The sequence below is a fragment of the Taudactylus pleione genome, unplaced genomic scaffold (assembly GCF_031769625.1).
Source record: "Taudactylus pleione unplaced genomic scaffold, aTauple2 ptg000103l, whole genome shotgun sequence".
Classification (NCBI taxonomy): domain Eukaryota; kingdom Metazoa; phylum Chordata; class Amphibia; order Anura; family Myobatrachidae; genus Taudactylus; species Taudactylus pleione.
Genome location: NW_028284505.1, coordinates 690,649 through 710,473, shown reverse-complemented (window position 1 = coordinate 710,473; position 19,825 = coordinate 690,649). Strand labels below are relative to the sequence as shown.

Below are 19,825 nucleotides of genomic sequence, written 5' to 3'. Positions count from 1 at the left end.
CCTGATTAGGACCTCTTCAGTGCTGGGAGGGGGCTCTGGAACTGGGGGTGCGGCCATGCACCAAGCAAAACATTTCTCCTGGGCTCTGGGTCCTCCCACTTGCAAACAAAAACTTTTATTCTGGGAGGGCTGGCAGCAGAGGAGCAGGCTGCCAGTGTGTGAGGTGCTGGGGGTGAGCAGGGCCCTGGTTCCCCCTGGTCACTGGAGCTGTGGCCCTTCTGGAGTTGGGATGTGACCAGGTCTGGCTGTGCCATGTATTGGAAGAGTGATCAGATGTTTCTTTGTAAACTGGAAAAGAAGGACTATCCTGCGGTGCCATCTGACAAGGTAGGGACTGGGCTGGGAGTCCTACATGTGCAGTACAGTAATGTTATAGACCTAGAGCACACACAGGGTAAGGGGGGGGGGGGTTGATCTGTAACATGTATATTAATTTAAAAATAAAATATATACCTAAATGTCTACATATTATAATGCTAATATCGGTACCTCCAGCTAAATGCGCCTATTCCCAACCTGCGCGTCCCAGATACACCCGGGCTCCTCTCCCAATTCTTCCCCTGACACTGCCCCCAGACTGGGGACCCCCCGAGCTGTCAGCACCTCTATACTATCAGTTACTTTAGTGGCCTCATAAAGTCATGGCTTAGCGTTTGGAACAGTGTAAAAAAAGCCTTAATACTGTGTTTGTGTGATATATCAATCATTTCATTCATCCTCAATGTATTAAACATCCTGGATTTGATAGTACAAGTAACTTTGTGTGTTACACTATTCCATTAGTTGGAAGTAATATTTTGTGTTACACTATTCCATTAGTTGGAAGTAATATTTTGTGTTACGCTATTCCATTAGTTGGAAGTAATATTTTGTGTTACGCTATTCCATTAGTTGGAAGTAATATTTTGTGTTACACTATTCCATTAGTTGGAAGTAATATTTTGTGTTACGCTATTCCATTAGCTGGAAGTAATATTTCGTGTTACACTATTCCATTAGCTGGAAGTAATATTTTGTGTTACACTATTCCATTAGCTGGAAGTAATATTTTGTGTTACACTATTCCATTAGCTGGAAGTAAGCTGCACATGTGGTTTATTATATTATCACACAACCTGTATCTATTGGACGCATTAGTTATACAGATGAAATATATTTGCACTAAACACATACACACAATGCACTCGCTAGTTTACAAATCTGGTAATATTGTATCACTACTGATATTGTTACAAGGGTTAATAAAAGAGAAGTGTAACTAATTTCCTCATTTGTGGCTGTTTCAGTTTGACAGGGTGTGTGTGTGTGTGTGTGTGTGTGTGTGTGTGTATATATATAATTTATTAATATCATTTTTTTTTTTAGTGGCGCATAATTACATGTGAACAGACAATATTTGTCCACCACAAAACCATTTATTTGCAGACCTCTTGTGTTGTACAGTGGGAATTGCTGTCACAATAACGGTGTGCAGTGTACAGGGCAGATAATACGTGTGTAGTGTGCTGGGGGCACTGTGTAGCAGACAATACATGTGCTACCTTTTGGGTCTCGGTGAATATTTGAGGGTGTATGTAATATTTGCTGCGATGTATTACTATTTGTATGTATAATAAATGTGTACGTGTTGTGTATGTATTGTGTATATGATCGTTTCATTAGTTAATGGGTATCTACAGCAAAGAATTTGTGTGTGTAATATAATAATATATTATTTTTTTTTAAATACAAATATCTATATATGTATCGTGTGTGTGTGTGTGTGTGTGTGTGTGTGTGTGTGTGTGTGTATATATATATAATTTTATTTTTATTTTTTTATTTTTTTTGAATCGCATATATACTATCCGTTAATGTTTGTGGTAGTAAGTTATGTACCAGTTGATACGTATGTCGTGTAAATGTGTGTTTTTGTGTATTAGTTAATGTATATATTGTAGCATTTTCAGGCCTCTTGTGTTGAACAGTGAGAAAAGCCGTCACAATAACTGTGGTATTGTGCATAAAAGTTTTATATCAGTTCGTGCATTGTGTATGATATGCCACTGTGTGTTCAATATGTCACCTGTGTAGAATGTAATTTTGTGTAGAATAATGTGTACGGATTATCATTGTGAGTACGTGCATAATATAACAATTAGGTATCCGTTTATATTTTTGTGTATAGCATAATGTTGTGTGTGCGTGTGGTATAATTGTTTCAGTTACTGTGTAAGGTAATATTGGGTATCCGCTGGCATGTGCAGTATTCGTATTGTATAACATTTGTGTATTATATAACATTGTCAGTTTGTGTACAGTATAAAACTGGTTTTAGCGGTGTAGTATACACTAATATGTGCAGCGTGTGTATAGTGTGACGTTTGTGTGCGTATTATATGTTTAGAATAACATTGTGTATTTTATGTGTGTGTGTGTATATGTGTATATATATATATATATATATATATATATATATATATATATACAGTTTGTAGAATTGTACATAAAATATAACTAAAGTTTTGTACGTGCGTATAACAAAACATTTGTGTGATATAACACGATCCATTAATATGTACAACGTGTGTAGTGTAACGCTGCGTTGTGTGTATTATTGTACAGTATAGCATTGTGCATGAGTGTGTAACGTTTGTGTGTATAGTAAATACTAGCATATGCGGTATGTAGTGTCAGTGTGTGTATTATATAGTAGATCACTGGATATGCGTTGAGAAGTGCAGGGTGTGGATAGTGTAACAGTGTGTCTGTGTATAATATAACTGTACAGATGGCTAAAACAAATTGATTGAAATACTAATTGCAACCTGCGCTCAAACATGGGTATCCTTAAAGACTGGCCTGTTCAGGGGCTTTAAGGACATTTGAAAAACCTTAATCTACATAATACTGGTGATTCTCTGATCTGTGTGTGTATGTGATAGTGTAACACTATCAGTGTGTTGTATAGTATAATACGGATATGACACGGGGGGTGTTGTAACTTTGTCAATGTTACATTGCCATTATCGATGTTACATGGTCAGTATGTGTGACATTGCGTCATTGTCAGTATATGTCTGTATAACTTTGTAAGTGTGTATAGTATGTTTCGGTGTGTGTGTAGTATAACACTAGATATGTCAGGTGTGTGTGTGTATAGTGTAACAGTAGATATATCAGGTGTGTATAGTGTCATTTTGTCAGTATGTTTATAATATAACACTAGATGTCAGGTCACAGGTGTGTATGTATAGTGTAACACTGGATATGTTATGTGTGTAGTATAAAATTTTGATAGTGTAATGTGTCAATGTATATAGTGTAACGCTGGATATGTCAGCGTGTATATAGTGTTACATTGGATATGTCAGGTGTGTAATATTGTCAGTGTGTGTGTATACACCTTACTATACGCAAACACTAGTGTTACACTATATACACACACTGACAATATTACACTATACACACCTCACATATCCAAAGTGTTACACTGTACACACACACTGACACAATATTACACTGCACACACCTGATATATCTAGTGTTACACTATACACACTGACACTTTGGATATGTCAGGTGTGTGTGTATATAGTGTAACATTAGATATATCAGGTGTGTGTAGTGTAATCTTGTCAGTGTGTGTATAGTGTAACACTAGATGTGTCAGTGTGTGTATAGTGTAATACTTTGGATATGTCAGTGTGTGTGTGTATATATAGTGTAACACTACTGTGTATAGTAAGGTAATATTGTATCAGTGTGTGTGTGTATATAGTGTAACACTAGTGTGTGTATAGTGTAATACTTTGGATATGTCAGTGTGTGTATATATTAAGGTAATATTGTCAGTGTGTATATGGTGTAACACGTGTGTGTGTGTGTGTATATAGTGTAACACTTTGGATGTCAGGAGTGTAGTGTAATATTGTCAGTGTGTGTGTGTATATAGTGTAACACTAGTGTGTGCGTATAGTAAGGTAATTGTGTGTGTGTATATAGTATGTAATATTGTCAGTGTGTGTGTATATATAGTGTAACACTACTGTGTATAGTAAGGTAATATTGTATCAGTGTGTGTGTGTATATAGTGTAACACTAGTGTGTGTATAGTAAGGTAATATTGTATCAGTGTGTGTGTGTATATAGTGTAACACTAGTGTGTGTATAGTAAGGTAATATTGTATCAGTGTGTGTGTGTATATAGTGTAACACTAGTGTGTGTATAGTAAGGTAATATTGTATCAGTGTGTGTGTATATAGTGTAACACTAGTGTGTGTATAGTAAGGTAATATTGTATCAGTGTGTGTGTATATAGTGTAACACTAGTGTGTGTATAGTAAGGTAATATTGTATCAGTGTGTGTGTGTATATAGTGTAACACTAGTGTGTGTATAGTAAGGTAATATTGTATCAGTGTGTGTGTGTATATAGTGTAACACTAGTGTGTGTATAGTAAGGTAATATTGTATCAGTGTGTGTGTATATAGTGTAACACTAGTGTGTGTATAGTAAGGTAATATTGTATCACTGTGTGTGTATATAGTGTAACACTAGTGTGTGTGTATATAGTGTAACACTAGTGTGTGTATAGTAAGGTAATATTGTATCAGTGTGTGTGTATATAGTGTAACACTAGTGTGTGTATAGTAAGGTAATATTGTATCAGTGTGTGTGTATATAGTGTAACACTAGTGTGTGTATAGTAAGGTAATATTGTATCACTGTGTATGCATATAGTGTAACACTTTGGACATGTCAGGTGTCCCCGGTTGCAGCAGGCTGGGGGCCGCCGGGTGTAATAATTATCCCGCAGGTGCGCTGGGCGCTGTGTAATGCGGGAGGGGGAGGGGCTGCTCGGGCTAATTTGCATTGTGCAGCTGAGCCCGGCCATGCTGCGTGTGATGAGTGCGCCCTCCCGCCAGGCAGCTGCCAAGGGCGCCCTCCCGCTGGGACGCAGCACGCCAGGGGTATTACACAGGGCAGGGGACGGCGGGGATGACGGGGGCAGCCAAAGGCTCCGGCTCACTCTCTCCTCCTTCTCTCACAGTTTAGGGCCCTTATGTCCGAGGACTGCGGGGGAGCAGCGCTGAGTATGGGCAGGGGACGGAAGAGCGAGGGGAGCCTGGTAAGTGGGGTGCACACTGAGGGGTGGGGACCGTTATGTGGCGGGGGTGCACACTGAGGGGTGGGGACTGTTATGTGGCGGGGGTGCACACTGAGGGAAGGGGACACGTGGGGGTGCACACTGAGGGACGGGGACATGTATGTGGCAGGGGGTGCACACTGAGGGACGGGGACATGTATGTGGCAGGGGATGCACACTGAGGGACGGGGACATGTATGTGGCAGGGGGTGCACACGGAGGGACGGGGACATGTATGTGGCGGGGGTGCACACTGAGGGATGGGGACATGTATGTGGCGGGGGTGCACACTGAGGGACGGGGACATGTATGTGGCGGGGGTGCACACTGAGGGACGGGGACATGTATGTGGCAGGGGGTGCACACGGAGGGACGGGGACATGTATGTGGCGTGGGTGCACACTGAGGGACGGGGACATGTATGTGGCGGGGATGCACACTGAGGGATGGGGACAGGTATGTGGCGGAGGTGCACACTGAGGGACGGGGACAGGTATGTGGCGGGGGTGCACACTGAGGGACGGGGACAGGTATGTGGCGGGGGTGCGCACTGAGGGACTGGGCCCGTTATGTGGCGGGGGTGCGCACTGAGGGACGGGGACAGGTATGTGGCGGGGGTGCGCACTGAGGGACTGGGCCCGTTATGTGGCGGGGGTGCGCACTGAGGGACGGGGACTGTTATGTGGCGGGGGTGCGCACTGAGGGACGGGGACATGTATGTGGCGGGGGTTCACACTGAGGGACGGGGACAGGTATGTGGCGGGGGTGCACACTGAGGGAAGGGGACACGTGGGGGTGCACACTGAGGGACGGGGACATGTATGTGGCGGGGGTGCACACTGAGGGACGGGGACATGTATGTGGCGGGGGTGCACACTGAGGGACGGGGACATGTATGTGGCGGGGGTGCACACTGAGGGACGGGGACATGTATGTGGCGGGGGTGCACACTGAGGGATGGGGACCGGTATGTGGCGGGGGTGCACACTGAGGGATGGGGACCGGTATGTGGCGGGGGTGCACACTGAGGGATGGGGACCGGTATGTGGCGGGGGTGCACACTGAGGGACGGGGACAGGTATGTGGCGGGGATGCACACTGGGGGGTGGGGACAGGTATGTGTGTGAGGTGGGCCTATTAGATTGGGATACACCCCACACACTAGATAGATATAGATATTTTTGTGGGGTGCACTGTTCTGGGGGTAGAGAGATGCGTGGGGTGCACTGTTCTGGGGGTAGAGAGATGCTTGGGGTGCAGCATGGAGAGACATTTTGTTTTCTAATGGGTGAGAAATGAGTGTATTTATGTTAGTGAGACGCCCAGTGATTGGCTTCCTGTGAGCACTTTATCCCCCTGTATCGCAGTAAGGTGACATGTGGGGTTCAGTAGTGACCCTACTGGCTATGTGACCCTAGTGGGTTATCTGGATTTGTCACTACCTAAAGGTACAGTGTTCTAGTGATGGACCCCTCCTATAATATGAAGTTGCATACTCTGTACATCCAGGGACTGTTACATTTTGTTACACTGATCTATGATCTATATTACACGAGCCTATGGTATATATTACATGGGCCTACTGTATGTAAATTGTTATACCATACTTTAGAGCATGCAGGTGGTACACTGGGGTTCGTGTAGGGTTATTTTTTTAAGCTTGCTGGGTTTGCTGTCTATGGGGCTCTTATACACAATATATCTGGCCAGTAATGGGATTGTGAGGTGTCGTGCAGTGAGGGCAATGGCTGGGGAGGCACACATGTATAAAAACAGTTTTAGATCAAAACTCTGGAGTGTGACAGGGGAAGCTCTGCCTACCCTGTCTGCATGTCCCTGGTGGGGTGCTTGTTGCGGGTACAGTACGGAGATAAACATACCAGTCATGACTCAGTTGGAGCCAATGCTCCTATTGTGTAACACTAATAAGTAAGCCAGTGATGTCTGACGTGCAGGGATAGTAATCTAGGGTTGGTCCGTACGTGAGCAGGCATTGATGTAACGCAGAGTGGGCATACAGTGTGTAGCGAGTATCGGTACCCAGTAAGTAGCGCAGGCAACATGGATGGGTTTTCTGTTTTGGAGCAAAATGAAGCATGTATGACCTGGGCCTTGGAGGTCTTTATTTAATATTGAATAGTAGCACTTTGCCAGGAAGATCGGTTCAGGTAAGGGGGGCGGCTGTAGTGAGAAGTTAGGAATGTCAGCCCTACTGCAGTATTGCTGGTCGCCCCATAAAGTGGCGTATGCTTGAATTAATGATATAGATATGTTCTTTAGCCAATTTTCGGCATATAATGTCCTTTTATCTTGATAGAAACCCGTAAAACCTCTCGATGTACAAGGTTTTCCTTTTGTCCTCTTATGCTCATTCAAATCTGCTCTTGTCTCGATACCAGTATAGAGCAAAATATCATTATTTGGATTCTAAATAGAAAGAAAATAAATGTGCATTAGGAAGGGAGGATAGAAATGTGTTACACTGGGGGTACCTCCATATTAGTTGGGTGATGTTGAGCACAGCAGCCTGCAGAGGTTGAGCTCTGAGGTCAGGGTACTGTTTATTTTTTAACCTCTTACGGGATAATGACCTCTCTGTGCGGCTTGTCGCCCTAGCTCCAAGGAAGTCCTGGGGCTGCGCTGGATGAGGACTCGTGCTCTTCGGCTCCCCTGTCCCCAGTGTCATCATCCTCTCCTCACTCCATGCCAACCGCCGGCCTCCCGCAAGGGAAAAGCATCTGCACCAGCTGCGGCTTGGAGATTGTAGACAAGTACCTGCTGAAGGTGAGGCATACTAGATGGGTGTCGTATGCAAGGTGATCAGACACTTGCCTGGTGAATTCAGGGGTTACTCTCATTGGTTGTTGGTGAAACTGTGGTGCTGGTGGAACTGGGAGACTGGGTGTTGGAATGGTCTCTGATCATGTTACATGTAAGAATCTGCTATCTGCGTTCTACTCTGTCCATCTATTCTGTGCCCTTCTTAATTGTTCATGGTTTAGGGGTCTATTTACTAAGCAGTGTTAGGAGACAGAGTGAAAAGTAATAAGGTGCCAGCCAATCCGCTCCTAACTGCCATCTCACAGGCTGTGTTTGAAAATGACAGTTAGGAGCTGATTGGCTGGCACCTTATCACTTTTCACTCTGTCTCCTAACACTGCTTAGTAAATAGGCATGTTTACATATTTTATTTATTTATTTTTACCTACTATACCCCTTTTCCCTGCAACAGCGTCACCTTGTTCTGGAGCTCAATTTTTAGTTTGTAAATGTAATTAAAGCAAAATGGAATGTCTGAAGTGCCTTTTATTTAACATTTAGTTTCAAAATGATGTAGCACCAAAATATGCGGCAGAGCCGTACTATCGGAGATGGATCACTCATTTGCGACTGGGCCCGTTGCTGAGGAGTTTAGAGTCTAATTTTCCCCATTGCGCAGTCTACGGCCTTTTCATATTTTTTTTTTTTTTTTTACAATTTGTTTCGTCTAAAGATAGTCAACCTACCTGCAAGTTTTTGGACTAATGAGGAAACCCACACGAAAAGCATACAAACCAGATAACGCCCTAACTGAAATGAGCCCTCTAAGCCACAATATACCAGTGTGATGGTCACCTGCAAAAAAAAATAAAAAATTGTGTGTACATATAAATTTGATAGGAAATCCCGTGGCGAGTACGTCTAAAAACAACTGACGTCACGTTCTGTGTAAAAAGGTTTTACTGGCTGAGTGCAAATAATTGGAATCATCGCTGCTTTGTCTGTTTTTGAAAAAAAAAATAAAAAAAAAAAAATATATATATATATATATATATATATATATATATATATATATATATATATATATATATATATATATATATATATATATATATATATATATATATATATATATATATATATATATATATATATATATATAATTTTTTATTTTTTTTTTGCATATTTTTGTTTTAACCTCATTTGGTGAGATGGGTGTACAACTTTTGTAATCTTTTCAGAATTTAAATTTTGTAAGGGTGTAATGGTTAGCATTACAGCCTCACGGCACTGAGGTCATGGGTACTCCGGTTTCCTCCCACAATCCAAAAAGTTACTGGTAGGTTAATTGGCTCCCAAGAAAAAAATTCACTGAAGTATGTGCATGTGATAGTGCCCCCTGTGCAAACTCTTTCCATCCAATCAATGGTTAATCTGTCCAAGCACAGGGTTACGTGTGTGATTTTGGCAGCTGTTCTCCAACACGTGTGTAGAAATACTACGATATAATCGGCATGTGCTTCCCCTGCTCTAGTTATGTTTCTATGTGCACATATTGTGTTTGGGGTAGTTTTGCAGATTATGCCTGTGCATTATGGGGCTCATTCACATCCAAATGCCTTTAATCCACTCTACATATGACATTATGCCTGAAAAGCACAAAGAGAAAATAAAATAATTTCTATTATGTTCTAAAACTGTAATTTTATATTACATTATTTTTATAGTTTGGCTGACCATGTGAAAAGCATAAAATGCCTTTTTTTTTTATTTATTTTTTTGCTATTGTGAGTAATCCAAATTGCAAATGGATCATTTGTTGGTAATTAAGATGTAATAGATACTGTGAGTTCAAATATATAACAGAACGGACATATATTTTGTTACTGCTGGTAAATTCTACACAACCGCCTAAAAAGTGCATGTCTGTCCACACCTGATGGTTAGCAATTTGTAATTCCTAACATTACTGATAACTTGACAAAGTTTTAGTCCTTCCTCTGCTTAGACGAGGCGCCCCCAGAATGAGGCATTTTCTTTATGCTTTGGAATACGGTCTACTTCTATCACTTGTAAATTGTAGCAAGAACAGGATTTATATGTTGGAAAACCGCTTGTGGCACCGACAATCATTGGTCCCAGGAGAGTTCATGGCTTATTCTGCAGATGTTGCGTCCAACTTGCCCTAAATCCGTATGAAATTCAGGAGTCATTAATTTTTCTGGTGCCTAGAATATTTTACACTTTCTCCAATTCTACAGCACAGTGGAACCTGCTGGCATTTCATGTCTCGTATTAGCTAGGCGACTGACTAGGTACAAGGACAGGTCCTCGCCAATGTTACTTACCGCACACTTCGATAAAGAGACTGCAAATAATTTTAGAATCTGCTTCTTTTTTTTTTTTTTTTTGGCCTCCAAATAGCTACATTCCAGCTACGTATAAACAAACCGCTTCCACTGGAGGCTTCAAGCCGGGTCTAAAATACTGCAGTATAGTACTAGGAGAAGAACATTGCTTGTCTTCCAGTATCTCAAATTTTTCCCCATTAGAGTGTTGTCCTCCGGTGTGCATCAGAGCCGCAGGTTTATCTCTTGCATGTGTAGACTGCTGAGTGCATTTGTGATGATTTTGGTTGTGGTGGTTTTTTTTTGTTTTTAATTTTGTTTTCTTTGCCATGCGTTTAACAATATGAAAATATTTTGTTCTGATTAGTGGAGAACGTAAATGAGTTTAGTTTTAATGGGGACTTTTGCGACTAACTTCCAACTTTATACTTTTATTTTGGGGTTTAGTTGAATTGTCGGCTTGTACAAGAATTGTCTTAAGTTTGATGCTGCTCCTCTGCTATAAATATGCTGCAGGATTCAACCTATGTACATTGCCCCTACCCCTTCAAATTGTATAACCGCCAAAAATAATTCGAATATTTGGGAAGATATGGCACTATCTCTGGAAAAAGTTTGCAGTTTATTCACTTAAAGGTCTTTTGTAAATTAAATACAGGTTTCCCACACCCTGCAGTTTTCCCACAGACATCTAGGGATCTGTGGGTTAATTGAAGTTGTGGGTTTCAGTCTCTAGTTCCCTTTCATAATTCGGGTATCTTCTATCCTCTTAACCTCCAAAAAAAGAACTATTTTTTGTTTTTTATAGTTATTTGATTTTTTTTTTTTTTTTGTTTCTGAAACATAACATGTTAATGATCTTTACAGACCAAAATACATGATGCTTCTCTTAGGGTCCTTGCAAGATGCAGTTTGATGGGTCTGTTACTTTCTTACCCCGCAGTTTACTGGCCACGCTACTGTCCCATTAAAAACCTAAATAGCATTTGCCATACAAAACTGCCATCTTCTGTAAAGCAATTCTCTGGCCAGAATAAGGCCTATTAATACCACCACACACGCCTTTAGGCTTAACTCTTACAAACTGATAATGCAGTTTGTCCTACAAACCTTGTACTGATTAAATTCCCAGCAGCAATTTCCCCTCTGGAGACTTTATAATAAAGTGTATTGATTCTAATTTGCATCTCCGATCAAATTTTGTGCACGTATTTTTATTTTGCATAACTAAGCCATAATGTATTTAATGCCACTCACGTGCAGTCCTGGATTATGTCTAACACTTGGCAGTAAGATGCTCTAAGTAGAAAAAACTGCTGTGCCTCGTACCTTAGGAAACACTATATGTTGGGTTTCTCTAAATCAGAGGCGTTGGGTAACTGTCGCCTTTTATTTTCCGTAGGTGAACGATCTCTGTTGGCACGTCCGCTGCCTGTCCTGTAGCGTGTGCCGGACTTCGCTGGGAAGGCATACCAGCTGCTACATCAAAGACAAAGACATTTTCTGCAAGCTCGATTATTTTAGGTACTACTCATGTATGTATTCACTATAGCCCCCTGTCCGTTTTTTCGAAAGGGGGGAAAAAAAAATTTGAATATATGTATATTCCCAACCAGTGTTTTGTACCAGCGCTGACCCAGATCAAATTGTGCTGCTTGCCGTCTATCTAGGCGATACGGAACCCGGTGCTCGCGCTGCGGCCGGCACATCCACTCCACGGACTGGGTGAGGCGAGCGAAAGGCAACGTCTATCACCTGGCGTGCTTTGCCTGCTATTCCTGCAAGAGGCAGCTCTCCACGGGAGAAGAATTTGCTCTGGTGGAGGAGAAGGTGCTCTGCCGTGTGCATTACGACTGCATGCTGGATAACCTGAAGCGAGCAGTGGAAAATGGTGCGTGCTTCCACACTGCCGCGCTGGAGAATCTCATTATGCCATGCAACAAAAATGTAAATTACAGATGCTATTCACCCCCCTCCTCTTTCCTTTCAGGGAACCGTGTTAGTGTGGAAGGGGCTTTGTTGACTGAGCAAGATATTAATCAGCCTAAACCAGCTAAAAGGGCTCGAACTAGCTTCACTGCAGACCAGCTCCAAGTAAGTCCTTGTTCCGAGCCCGTCTGACCAGCGGATTTCTGTCAATGTGCCTTGGTTTGAGCTGGCAGATGTAGAAGTTTATAAATTTTGTGATCATTGCAGGAAAGTTTTAAAGGCATCAGTCATTGTGTGACAGCGAAGCTCTGAAAAAACAAAAATGTAACTCCGGTGCAAATATTTTATATATAATATATTAATGCTTTCTCCATACCTGGGCTACGTGTCTGTAGTGTGTTTTTTTTTTTTTTTTCCCATTGAAATGTGGAGCTATTTTCATGTATAAGTTTCCGATCTGAACCCATGTTGTGGATACAGGCCAATCGGGACAGGTTAGGCAGACCTTAAGTTATTATCCAAAACAACAGACTCAATGGTTGGTCAAATTTAATGGGCGACTGCAGACAAGAATTGTTGGCAATCTCCCTCAGCTACAAAGAATCTTTATATTTCTCTGACTGTTTTGGGCTGGTGTATGTTATGTCTTTACATCGCTCCTCTCCATGCTTAGTCTGTTTGGCGATGGTTTTGGCAGGTCTCCGTGCAGCTCTCCTACCATTATGGGACACTATAATAATGCTATGTGACCACACCTTATGGAGCAGCCATAGGTCCTGTAGACCTGATAAATCTGCTGCCATGCAGGCTGGATCAGGGAGTCGCTGTCTGTTGTCCGGTCAGCACTGGGTGCATGGAATAGGTAAATGACAATAGACGAGCTGTTATATGGAAGACTAGTTGGGGATGAGCTATAATTGTCTCCCTGGAGCTTCTCTACTAGTCTCCTCCTGATGCTGATTGTGGGGAGGGTCCATGCCGCACATCTTGTCTGGTCAGTTGGCCAGTTTGCCAAACAAGTGGATCTGTTGCTACTCTTGGGAAGGACCTTATTGCAGAACAGTACTATTACAAACCACCAAGTTTTTTGCAGTTTTTGGCAATTTTCACAGCAGGATTTAAGGTTGGCTAGTCAAAAACAAATGCTGCCTATATGCGATAGAGGAGTAAGGTGAGATCTGTGGAAATAATGTCAGATTGTTTCGTACATCTCTCCTGTCTGGAAGTTAGGCCCAAATTCTCTTTCTCTGAATAAAGATCTTTTGAAGTCTTCCATTGACTTCCTAGACCATGAATTTGGCTCCCGCATGCAATTTCAACAGGGTCCCCCTTGTGTTGGTTTTTATTTTATTTATTTATTTTAATTTTTGTGAAGTTATGATTTATGGGAGTTTCTATTGGAGTGCGGCCAATGTTCTGTTCTCGTTTGTTTTAATTCTTTTTATTTTTCTTCTAATGATCCAGGGGTTTTCTGTAATATTGGGCAACAGGCCATCCAGTAGGCGATTCCTGTATAATTGTTCTAGAATGAAATAAAAAAAAAATAAAAAAAATATATATATATATATATATAATATATATCCACACCCCGCTCCCGCATACGCTGCCTTCCAGTCCGCTTGGCTGCTCCTCTGCACTATGGGGGAGACGTCATGATATCTCTCCCACAGTGCACTGCAGGAGCCGGAAGCCGGACCTCACGAGTGAGCTGCGGGGAGGGAGTCGGGCGCCCGCTGGTTACAAAATCTCAGCGGGTGCCTGGCAAATGGAGCCTTCCTGCAGCGCTGGGTTGAGGTGGGCCAGAGGGGGCGGAACTGGTTGTCTCCTTCGGCCCACTTTAACCCCGATGGGTGTGGGAGCCCTTTACGTATGGGGGTCCAGGAACAACCGCCCCTGGCGACCCTCATCCCCCATTAATCCAGATAGATAGATATACACACACGCGCATACATACACACACAAATGCAGTGTGTGTATGTGTATATATTTATACATTTTATAATTTATTTTATAATTTTTATTTTTTTTAAGTAGACTTTTTATTTTGGGTCATCTCATGTTGATAAAAGCTGCAATTTTTTTTTTTTCTCTAATAAACCCCCTCCCCCACTGGTACTTGCTGCCCACTGTCCGAAAACACAGCACCCGCTTTAGTTGTGCTACATCAATCCTCACGCCAGGCATGCCTTTCTCTGCACTTCTCCAGGTTATGCAAGCACAATTTGCGCAAGACAACAACCCAGATGCACAAACTCTACAGAAATTGTCGGAAAGGACGGGTCTCAGCCGGCGTGTGATACAGGTAAGCAGCGCTACTTCAAATAATGTTTAGTGGCAAACTGTTGAGTTCTCACAGTACAAGTGGCAGATTTATCGCCAGGTGCAGTGGTGATGGGGAAGAATTTTTGTATTTATTTTTGCGATTTAGGTTCAACTTTAATTATGCATTGTGGTATTTTTTGGGTGTGGCATAACAATGCTGCTAAAAATTCAAAAAATTTAGCTTGACTCTCCTTGTCTATATGACTTTTGTCTACATTTTATTCATTTTTATTTTATTTTTTTAAATAATTAAATGGTAATTACTTGTGCCACTGAACATTACGGTAGATGCCTCATCGTTACTTTGCCCATGCACTACTTTGCGGTGCGATGTTGCTAGCTGCACTTTGACGTTCTGCTAACTGTATTTCTCCCTTCAAATGTTAGTATTAACTTTCTAAAATGTTAACATGTTTAAAATGTAGTTTTTAGAATACAGTGTTCCGTATACTTCTTCGTGGAAAGTGCTATCAGAACAAATGGATTGGCAAAACCATAATGGAAAATGCTTTAAACACACTTACATTTTCCCAGCATGTGATGGACCCCTCCAATTTTCGAATAACTGTCTACCTAGAATATAATTCCTAGGTTGCGTGTTTCTATATTTCTGTCAATGTCTCTCCCTCATCCAGAGTTATTGACTTGACTCTTGCTAGCACTAATCTGTGATATCAGACTGGTCTTTGTTACCTGCCCTACATTTAATAAGTGATCCATCTTGTATGGTCCTGATAGAATTTGTTTTTTTATTGTGGACAATAGTTTGAGGAAATACTCTGTTGCCGGGACCTCTGAGACAATTTCCAGTTATGGTTGGAGTGATCCTTTTCTGCCATGTCCAAGTCCTCCCGTCTTTGGCTGAGCCGCCTTGCTGCCGAGCAGAGTTTAATTCAAAACATTTTATTAATGCTCTTTTAGCATATAACCAAAGAAAAACAAAAGAACAATAAATATAAACATGGCAGGCAATACAGGTAATATGCTTCATATAAATGGTTTTACATCGGTGTAAAGAACGAATAAGCTTATTCGATAAGTACAGGATCTACTAGTGCCCCCCCAACACCATAAAGGAGTATACACAAACCTGAAGGTGCCATTCGGGCCCCTGAATCTTGAAAACAAAATTACTTTGAGGAGGCAAAGCAAAATATTTCGATACGCGGTCAGTATAATCTTGATCTTACCAACCGCATTGCACACAAGCCAATATCTACCAGAATATCGAAACATATAAAATACACACCAAATAAACAGTTTTATAATACGTTTCCAGCTGTGACTTGTCACTTAATCAATGTTCCATCTACCAGGTCTGGTTCCAGAACTGCAGAGCGCGCCACAAGAAGCACGTTAGTCCGACGCATTCCTCAACCGCGCCCGTTACAGCCATACAGTCCTCAAGGCTTTCTCCGCCAATGATGGAGGAAATGACCTACTCTGCATATGTACCTCAAGATGGGCCCATGCTAACTGCTCTGCACAGTTACATGGACGGTAAGTTGGCAGGGCATCGCGGCGGCACAGTGGGCAGCATTGCTGTCACAGCACTGAAGTCTTGGGTTCAATTCTCACAATTTATTGATCTGTGTGGCGTTTGTGAGGGTTTCCTCCCGATTGCTCCAGTTTCCTCCTACAATCCAATAAACGTACTGGTAGGCTAATTGAATTATGACACAAAATTGACCCGTGTGTGTCCATGTGATGGTTAATCTAGATTGTAAGCTCCAGTGGGAGAGGGACTGATGTGAATGACCGAAATATTCTCTGTGAAGCGTTGTGGAATATGTGTGCGCTATATAGATGGCTGCTAAAAAAAAATAAATGGGAAGTCCATAGGGACAGTTTTTGCGTTTTTGAGATTTTTTTTTATTTTTTTTTCACCATTTGAATGGAAAATTGTCAACTGTCCGGCTACCCGGGAGCTGGTTAATACCCATTGTGAGAGGGCCTAAATGATGTATGGTTGGCAGTTGTCGCATTATTCCTGGCAATCATGTGACTCTTTATGGGGAGTCTGTAAATGCTTCCAATTGAAACTGAGCGTCTTATCCTATGTATCAGTATGCATTTGGGCGTACAATATGTCATTTTTTGGCTGTTGGCAAACCGTACTATGGCACCCCATTTCTGCCTGGATGAGGAGACTTGTCTTATAAACTTGTCTTATAAAAAATGTTTTGTTTTACAATATAAGAGCCACTCGCTATTTGCGGTCGTTCGTTCTAAAACAAGGGGTGGCTATTCAAATGAACCGTTCGCTGTTTGCGGTCTGTTCACGCCTCTAGGTCTGAACGAGCGAACAAAACTTGCGTTCGTTTTTTGGAAAAATATGCCCCCTGGCCGCTCGCATCCTACGTCATGTCCGCTATTTATTAGATTAATCGAGTACATCGACCAGCGTATGAACTGCTCGCTATTCTTGTGGTTGGTGTTTGCTACCACAATTTTGCGAGCAGTTCTAGCTATAAAAGAACCCAGTGACGTGGTCAATGACGCTGCTGTTTTAAATATGCACACCCATAAAACGCCCGTTTTGACCTTTAAGCACGCCTGCGATCGGATCTCCACTCCCCGTTTTTAAGCACCTTCCCCTGTTACCACCCACATACGCCTCTTTCTGTCACTCAAAATAGCAGGCATTCGCTATTTTGCGAGCACATGAATTTCGGCCGCACTGAGTGGTTCGCGCATGCGTATAACGATCCGTACGCATGCGCAGTTGGGCAAACATCGCTCGGAGCGAACGAGCAGCCACTTGCGTCCGGCTCTGAATCAGGGCCTATGTTGGCTGGGAATTGGTGGCAGATTGTAAATTCAAAGCAAGTAAACCTGCTGACAAGTCTATTTAAGGGGCTTCAAATCCGAATGAACTTAACTGAAAGTTTGTCACCCGCAAGTAATAGGGCCGTGGTGGTAACAAGGCTGTGGCCCTGGGACCATCAGTTCGATCCATGTGGCTTCATTGAAGTGACTTCGATTTAGCAAAGATGGTAAATGAGGCTGATTGGGTATGCCCATTTTAGGGGTTGTGTAATTCCTGCAGTTTTAAGAGTTCTTGTGGGTGAACTTTAAGGAAATAAAATGGTCTAATCAAAAATTGTTTTAGTGAGCCTCACACCGTTAATCCCAAAAGCGTTGCAAATTTTGAGCAAAAAGATACAACTGTAAAGCATTGCATGTCAGTTGGGCATGCTGTGAAATAGATAGAAATGCTAATATGTATAAACTTACCTGTAATCTCTGTATATTTGCGCCTAGGACATCAAGCACACAAACTTTAGATCATAGGTTCTCAAACTCTGTCCTCGGGACCCCAAACAGTGCATGTTTTCCAGGTCTCCTCACACCATCACAAGTGAAATAATTAGCTCCATCTGTGGATCTTTAAAAATGTGTCAGTGAGTAACGAATACACCTGTGCTCCTGCTGGGTGACCTGGACAACGTAATTTGTTTGGGGTCCTGAGGACCAAGTTTGAGAACATATGCTTTAGATTGATTTCAGGATTGTATAGCACATACAAGGGGTTATGTGAAGGGTTCTGATTTCACGGAACTTCAGCGAGATTGCCGCTTGGCTAAAGCGGCATTCCAATATAAGGCTAGCATGATGGATTGCTGCTTTAAAATATGCAATACTGCTGAGATCCTGCCCCCACAAAAAATTTTTTCTCTCTGGAAATAGAGAATTTTTACTAGTGGATGGATCAAACATTGAGTTATACCACTTTCACACTGAAATACCAGTTTTTAACCCGGCATTTCAGTGCCGAGTGAGTTTGCCGATTCACACAGAAAATCAAATTGTCGGATAAAGCACTTTTCTGGTAATTTGCAGATTCACACAAAAAAAAAAAAACCTGTGGTGAAGGCAGGGTTGCAGAAAATTGGATTTAAAAAAAAAAAACTGATTTATTTGATTTTGAATCCAGATTTTTTTTTTTTTTGGAATTAAATAGGATTTTCTCTATAAGGTGTTTTTTTTTTTTTTTTATTAGTAAACTGTTAAAAATTTAAAACTTTTATTTAAAAAAAAAAAAAAAAAGTAATAAAAATCAAAAATCCTTTTTTTTATTATTATTTTTTTTTAAATCCAAATTTATGCAACCCTGGTGATCTGCAAATTACCGGGTAAAAGTGCTTTTCCCGGCAATTTGACTTTCTGTGTGAAAGGGGTATTGATTATATATACAAAACCTGCCTTTTGGATCGATTATGTTTTTCTCATAGAACCAGATGAAGTTGATCTCATTTTATCTAGGGATTCTATTAGCTATAGGAACTAATGGCCTCCTTTTTTCCCCTTCCTCTCTCCCCAGCTCATTCTCCGGCTGCGCTCGGACTCCAGTCTCTGCTGCCGCACTCCATGGCGCAGCTACCTATAAGTCATGCATAACTTTTTTCACCAAGAATGTAAATGTTTGGGTAAAACTGAGTCATTTATTGTGTATAAAATATAATGAAGATGGTTAGTTATTTTTATAACTCCTTTCTATACGGATGTCACTCGGTAAAAGGGTCTCTGTACACACACCATCTGATGGCTGTGTCACTGCCCCCCATAATGTAAGTATTATTGTGTCCAACTAATTCTGACTCGCCCGTCTTTTGTACTGTCTGGAATTAGTCCAAACTTAGTTGTTTGTTAATTTATTTGTCATCAGGAGAGCACTTTGCCAAAAAAATGGACTGACAAGTGTGCAAAAAAAAGTTTACAATTTTTTTGTGAAATTGTATTTTTCATTCGTTTGTATCTGTAAATTATTATTATAAAAGTGCATATGTATTTTTTTTATTTTGTTTTTTTGCTTTAACAGTTCTTTAATTTTTATTTTTTTTTTATTTTGTTTTTTTATCCGTGAACTGGCAAATGCAGTTGAAAATTTAATTTTTTCCTTTTTTGAGCAAACTGAATAAAGTTTTGATTACATCCTGCTAAACACCTCACCTTGTACAGGCTGGAATTATTTATTTCTCCTATTCAGAAACCAGGCTCTGTTCTTTAACTTTTCTCTTTTCATACAAAATGGGATATCGTCTACGTTTCATATGGTGCAAGTCCTCGGTTAAATCCGGTATTTCTGATTTGGGGCTTTCCCAAAACCAGAATGGTTGGATAACCGAACAAGCCGCTAAATCCCAAGATGCATTTGTTTGTAAACGTAGCAACTGTTGCGTAGCTGCCCAGTAAAGCAGGATACAGCTTCAATGAGCTTAGCGAATACCCAAAGGGGTGGTAAAATGCAGCACACAGTACAATCCTATATATTCATGCTGGAGTGGGTGATGGAGGAAAGAGTTGCACTACACTTCTATAGACTTGGCATCTAAA

General features: G+C 41.4%; 1 protein-coding gene across 2 annotated transcripts; it reads left to right on the top strand.

The window, feature by feature from the left end:
* The first annotated feature begins 68 nt into the window (after positions 1-68).
* LHX8 (LIM homeobox 8) lies at positions 69-19,435 on the top strand. Of its 2 annotated transcripts, none has more exons than XM_088470781.1 (9): positions 69-327; positions 5,034-5,111; positions 7,746-7,913; positions 11,640-11,761; positions 11,908-12,128; positions 12,228-12,331; positions 14,373-14,468; positions 15,805-15,988; positions 18,813-19,435. In XM_088470781.1, exons 1-9 carry the CDS (start codon positions 253-255, stop codon positions 18,887-18,889), a joined length of 1,125 nt encoding a protein of 374 aa, XP_088326907.1. In that variant the 5' UTR covers positions 69-252; the 3' UTR covers positions 18,890-19,435. The 2 variants fall into 2 exon arrangements, with proteins under 2 accessions (XP_088326907.1, XP_088326906.1); XM_088470780.1 differs by lacking the exon at positions 69-327 and adding an exon at positions 4,866-4,953.
* Positions 19,436-19,825: the final 390 nt, after the last annotated feature.

What these genes read in the sequence shown, in the direction of transcription:
- LHX8 (XM_088470780.1), top strand. Translation starts at nt 4,876, where the DNA reads ATGCTGCGTGTGATGAGTGCGCCCTCCCGCCAGGCAGCTGCCAAGGGC. An exon ending in TGCAAGCTCGATTATTTTAG is followed by an intron (nt 11,762 to 11,907) that starts GTACTACTCATG and finishes CCGTCTATCTAG; the next exon opens with GCGATACGGAACCCGGTGCT. An exon ending in GAAGCGAGCAGTGGAAAATG is followed by an intron (nt 12,129 to 12,227) that starts GTGCGTGCTTCC and finishes CTTTCCTTTCAG; the next exon opens with GGAACCGTGTTAGTGTGGAA.